Consider the following 6,000-nt stretch of genomic DNA (forward strand, 5'->3'; position numbering starts at 1 on the left):
GTATAAACCAATGCACTTTTATTTTCTGGGGCTGGCAGGAAATCTTTACTGCCTTCCCATCCCTGGTGCAGCAGCTGCAGATCCTGTGTTCTTGCTCCTATGCAATTTTGCTCTTGGGGGAAAAACAAAGAAGCTGCCTGTGGTTGCTTTCATGGTACCCTCCCCGAACTACCTGGGAGTGTGGCTGATGGCACTTGGTGTCATTTCAGAAGTGATGCCTTAAGCACCCTGAGACACAGCTGGTCACCATGTTGAGGGAAGTTGTCCCACAGAGCCTGTGCCTGGCTGTTAGGTAAAAACAAAGTAATTGATATTTAAGATCAAGTGTGGCTCGGTATTCTAAATGTGTATGACTGACAGATGAGAGAAGCGAGTAAAAGGTGTTTAATGCTTAAAGCAAGTGTTATTTTGGGGAGTGCTTGTACAGAGCCAACTTGTTTGGGTCAAAAACCTGACCTCTATCCTAGAAAGGGTGATGGAACCTGTGCATGAGCATCCTCTCACCCAGTGGGTCTCATTGACCCCTTGGGGACACACAGGGCTCTTCTCCCCACGTTTGAGGAGGTCCCAGGTAGGAGCTGTGGAACGGTGCCATCCTGGGCACATCACCTGCCTGTCCTGCCTGCCACACTCGGGTTGCATCCCTGTCCCTGCAGCGGTTCGTGGGACACTAAATATTACTGCTTACAGTAACCACATCTCCGCTTCCCCCACTGATGTCTCAGGGGGGTGACTAATGCATGATAACACTTGGACTCCCTGCAGTGCTTTCCAATTTAAATGCTATTTTAAGAAAATATCATGAATTTTAAAAGTCTGTTTCCGTAACAGCTTCCTTGTGGGTCTTGCACTGTGCTTGGTGGGCACATGTAAACTTGGTGATGCTTTCCGCTCCTGGGGCAAAAGAATTTTTACTCCTTTAGTTTGGCTAAAGATGAGAAAGAAACAAGTCCCTCCCCAGCTCAGTTGGCTCCTCTGAAGCACATCGAAGTCATGGCTGGACTGCGGGGCGCTGCATATTTGTGCGTGGGAGAGCAAGCAGGGCTGGAGGACCATGAAGGTTGTGGTGATGGACACAGGCAGGGGTGGCTGTGCATCTGCAGGTGGTCTTTGGGGTTGCCTGTTCATTCTGGCTCGGCTTGCTTTCTTCCAGATGCTGGTTTCCATCATTAAAGGATGGGAAATGGGATTCTGCACTTCAGAGCTGGGATGCAAATTCAGCCTCCCCTGGATGTCTTTTAAGTAGAGGTGCTTCTGCGCTGCTTTGAACTGGGATTTGAATATCAAACCATCTCCTTTGCTGTGTGCTAGTCTGGTGGAGTAGGCTCGGAGCCACTCTGAGGTTAATGAATGCTTTGGAGGGTGCTGGCAAGGCACAGCCCAGGTCACGCCTCAGCAGGGAGCACGGCTGGGCTCTGAAGGATGGAGACACCGTGGGTGTACTGAGCTCTCCAGTGAGACTTGTGCTGGGTGAGGGAGGAGGATGGAAAGAAATTGGAGTGTAATCCCAAAAGCACCTGCTGGAGGATTAAGTCTGTTGTGAGCCCTGCTAATCCTGGCTGGGCAGTCAGGGCTTCCAGGGGAGCCCTGTGTCCACCCACCTTTCATGTATCTCTATGTCAGAGGGAGCGAGTCCTGCCCAGGCCGGAAAAAGTAGTGTGTTGCTGTTACCTCTCCCCCTTTGGCTGTGATGTTAGTGGCCGTGTGTCCTTCTTGCACCCCATCCCCACCTGGCTTTGGTGCTGTCCCTATCTCCCATCACCTCTGCCCACTCTCCTGTGTTTTCCCCAGCCTGTAATGTGTGTGTTGAGCCTCCCTAGCTCAAATCACCAGCACAGGAAGTAGGTGGTTCTGAGGCCCTCAGTAGGTTTCAGAGTTAATGTGCTGTATGGCAGGGAGCAATCCATGTTGTCCAAAGCTGCTGCTTTGAGTGATTATACAGGTTTCAATTACATGGCCCTCCCAGCTGCTTTATTTGATGCTGTTTTCTTGTTTACTTGGAGGAACAGGAGAATCCATCTCCTGCAGCTCTGTCCATTTTAACCCCTGTGGTGTGCTTTGCTCCCGCTGCCTCTGACCTTCTCGGCCTCCAACAAGAGATGAGAGTGGCTCATTTAGCCTGCTTTGCTAAATACCCGTTGTTTTGGGAACTGGACATAGGCAATTAAGCGGAAAGGCAGGTTTGAGGATGCTAAATCTGCCCATCCTTTGGACCATCTGAATCCCAAATCCTTCACCTGCAGAGAGGGTGGTGAATCTGTGGGCTGGGTGGTAATGTAACTTTGCTGGAGAGGAGGTGGTTATGGCACAGGTGTGAGATGGAAATGCTTCTTGGTGCCCTTTTTAAAAAAAAAAAACCAAACACTAGCACTCTTTTAAATGTATTTTCCTTGCTTAACAAGAGGGTTTATTACTTCCCTCATAATACAGGAAACCACTCTAAGCACTTCGGAGGAGCAAACAAATGCTGGTCTGCAGCTGTAATTAGATTCGAGCCCAGCTTTAAGCTGGAAACAGATAAGGGGAAAATCAACATGCATTTGCTTTGCAAATTGCTGGAGTGGTTTCAGGTGTTTCCATCTTCCCCCAACTGTCCCCGTGAAATTGCCTATGTGAGGATTTAACCCTTCTTCTGCCCCAGAGCCAAACCAGCTGGGGTTTGCTCAGACCCCCATGACAGGAGAGGATGTCAGGACCTGCGGCCGCACAAAGCAGAAGGATTCTGGCTGCATGAGGACCACCACGTCCACGGTGTCTGTAGTAAACAGACCCGCGCTGTTGTGAAGGTGTGGGTGATGTTCCCGATGGGGACATGTGTGCCAGTGTGGTTCCTTGGGTGCTCTCTGGTGTTCAGCATCCCTTGAGGGGCTGTCTCCTGCATCCATGAGCTGTGATTTGCCTTTACTGAAGTGATTACCCCTATTGAAACAGTGACCCCTTCGCATTTGCCCATCCTGGAGCTACCATCCTGATTCTGCTGGTGCCACACAGGAAAACAAGAGGGTACTTGGCAAACTATAGTCTGGGGCCTGTTTGCTTGATTTCTTTGTTTTAAAAAGGGGATGCCTGTTTCATAATATAAAGCACCTTTCTGTAGCCATTTGAGGTTCGGGGTGGGATTTGCCCAGGGACTGGGGTTGTTGCTGAGGCTGTTGTGGTCCATGGGCTCTGGCAGAGGTTGGGGGAGCCCTGGTGAGCGGGATGGTGATTCTGTCGCTCAGATACTCTCCTCTGATAATTGCCACTCAAACCCTTCCTTTCCTGGGCTGCGTTGTGGGTTTTCTCCTATTGTAGCTTGCTTTCCACTGAGCAGATATTAATGTGATTTGCTACCTGAAGACAGGAGCTGCTCTGTCACTTTTTCCTGCCTAAGTTGTTGCTAGCTGGAAAACAGTGATTGCTGCAGTTCCTTTTCCCCACTTCTTCAAAACCATTTTTAGAAAATCTCAGCTTTATGTCAATAAATGATGCTGAAGGAGGAGGTTTCTGCACTGGCACAGGAAGGCAGAGGGGTGGTGAAAAAACCAAGAACATCCCAAGCTAAGCGATGGTCCTGTAGTGCTGTCAACTGGCCCTTTGCTGGGTCTCACTTCAGCCCATCTCCTCCCGAGGTTGATGTCTGTCTCCCATCCCAAAATGCTCTGGTTGGCCCATACCCACCTGTCTGTGCTCCTCAGGGCTCATGGAGGCAAGCTGCACAGACTGTGCTGGATTAGATACCTTGATTAAAGGCATCTGTTCATCTCAACCCCTGGGATGCTTTAAACTGCTTATATTTGTGCCTGAACATCTTGAGGGGTTGCCTGGAAAATAAGGCTGTTGGCCAGCCCAGGCTGTGCAAGCCTTGAACGGGGGTAGGGTGCTTCATTTAATTAATGGGATTCCTCTTCTGTTGAGCCCGGTGGCCTGATTTCAACAGCTGTTGCTAGAAAGGGAGTTGGGAGGATTTTTAGGGTGGCTTCTCGAGGGACTTCCCTGCACGGTCCCCTGGGTCACCTGTCCTCTATCTCCTGCCTTGATTTTCTTGTTTGGTTTTCACCGCCGTCCTTCAGGCCCTGCTGAAAATGGACTGCCAGGGGCTGGTCGTCCGGCTCATCCAGGACTTTGTGCTGCTGACCACGGCTGTGGAGGTGGCCCAGCGCTGGAGGGAGCTTGCCGAGAAGCTTGCCAAAGTCTCCAAGCAGCAGATGGATGCCTACGAGGCCCCGCACCGGGACAAGATGGGGACAGTGGACAGCGAGGTGAGAGTGGACAGGTCTTGGTCTCCGTGGGTCCTCTAGGGTCACAGATACCTCCAGAGCATGTTCTTCTGGAGCACCCTTGGGGGATAAAAGGGATTTGGGTGTGCTGGGGAAATTTGGGGGTGTTTTTTCCCAGGAATATGCTTATTCTGGGATGGGGGTGTGTTGGGGATGGCATCACTTGCTCACCAGCCATCCAGCCTGACTCAGCTCTGATCTCCTCTGCCCCCTCGCTGCAGGCCATGTGGAAGCCAGCATACGACTTCCTTCTCACCTGGAGCAGCCAGATGGGCGACAGCTACCGTGATGTGATCCAGGAGCTGCACACTGGCCTGGACAAAATGAAGAACCCCATCACCAAACGCTGGAAGCATCTCACCGGCACCCTGATCCTCGTCAACTCCTTGGACATCCTGCGGGCAGCTGCCTTCAGCCCACAAGACCACGAGGATTTTGCCATCTAGCTCCTGCCGTGAAGTTTTTGTCCACATCTCGTTTGCTGGGGTTTTTTCTGTGCTTTTTTTCCCCTCTTTTTTTAAGTAGTTGACTTTAAAAAGAAGTGGAGGTTGCTCTCCCTGGGTTTTAAGAGGCCAAAGTTTGCAAGTTCTCCACCAGGACTGGAAATCATCAAGAGTCATCCCTCCTTGATAGGAAGGCATTCAGAAGGGCATGGCTTTTCATACAGCATTGATACCAGTTAAACTATTTCTTACTAAAAAACTTTAAAGGGGGAAAGAGGGTGGGAAGGGAATCACAAAAGAGGTCACATTTTCTAGGCATTTGCAAATAAAAGTCTAATTTTTGTAATAAGCAGTAAAGGTTGTAAGCACTTTGGAGGGAAGTTGTGACTGTTTTTTACATTGTAGAAACTGCTTTTAAATTATCATTTTTGAGATGAACGTTAGTCATGTAAATATGTATTTTAAGAGGAAGCACAGTAAATGCCCTCCCCCGCCACCACAGTCAGGCTTTGACAGACTCCCAGACGTGACTGTAAAACACCATATGAACTTTGGATGTCCTCAGCTCCACAAGCATCTTACACCAAAAAGGAGGGTGTTGGGGGTTTTTTTAATTCAGAGGCCCTGTGACCCGTTTAGTTGATTTTTGTTTTATTTTTGTGTCTCTGCAAACATGCATTTTCTCATTCGTGGGCAGGGAGGTCTCGTTGCCTGTTTTCAGATGCGTGGGTACCATTTTTAAACCAGGAGAAGTGGCTGCTGCCCCTCATGCTTCATCCCACCCAGGTGCTGCAGGACATCTCTGGAAGAAGCTGGAGGTTTGGGGCCCAGCAGAGACCTCCTTGGGAGATGGACCAGGAGGGTGGTGAGAGTGGCTCACCCTGCCATGGCAGCAAACTCCAGATGCTCCTGCTCTGGGGAGGAGGCAGGACAAGGAGAGGGAATTGTTGCCATCCATATACCCCTTTACACACGCAAAAAAAAAGGAGGAGGAAAAGACAAAATGTTTCTCTTAATTTGAAATCCAAGCTCGCTGGAGGTGTTCCAGATGCACTACGCAACTGAACGCTCATTGCCATTGATTCTGAGGGCTTTGAGTGGGACTCTGCAAGGCTCCTAAAGTCCAGTTTAACTTGTAAATAGTCTTTGCTATAAACCTGGTGCCAGCAAGCTAAATATTTGCGGCACCATGTTGCATGTATTTTTTCCCCATTTGTTTTATAACCAAGTCTTTTGAATGATCCTCCCTCCTCTTTCCACTCCCCAACTTTCAAATATTTTACATGGGAGGGAAATAT

The 6,000-nt window shown here is 49.6% G+C and overlaps 1 protein-coding gene across 3 annotated transcripts in view; it reads left to right on the forward strand.

Annotated features, from left to right (window-relative positions):
• Positions 1 to 5,676, forward strand: part of SH3BP4 (SH3 domain binding protein 4) — a 35,032-nt gene extending 29,356 nt beyond the window's left edge. For all 3 annotated transcript variants that reach the window (XM_026852348.1, XM_026852347.1, XM_026852346.1), the window contains 2 exons: positions 4,053 to 4,241; positions 4,481 to 5,676. In XM_026852348.1, coding sequence (XP_026708149.1) covers positions 4,053 to 4,241; positions 4,481 to 4,705 — 414 coding nt within the window. In that variant the 3' untranslated portion in view covers positions 4,706 to 5,676. The remainder of the gene's footprint in view (positions 1 to 4,052; positions 4,242 to 4,480) is intronic.
• The last annotated feature ends 324 nt before the right edge of the window (positions 5,677 to 6,000 follow it).

The sequence above is a fragment of the Athene cunicularia genome, assembly GCF_003259725.1.
Source record: "Athene cunicularia isolate RWA chromosome 7 unlocalized genomic scaffold, athCun1 chr7_part1, whole genome shotgun sequence".
NCBI lineage: Eukaryota > Metazoa > Chordata > Aves > Strigiformes > Strigidae > Athene > Athene cunicularia.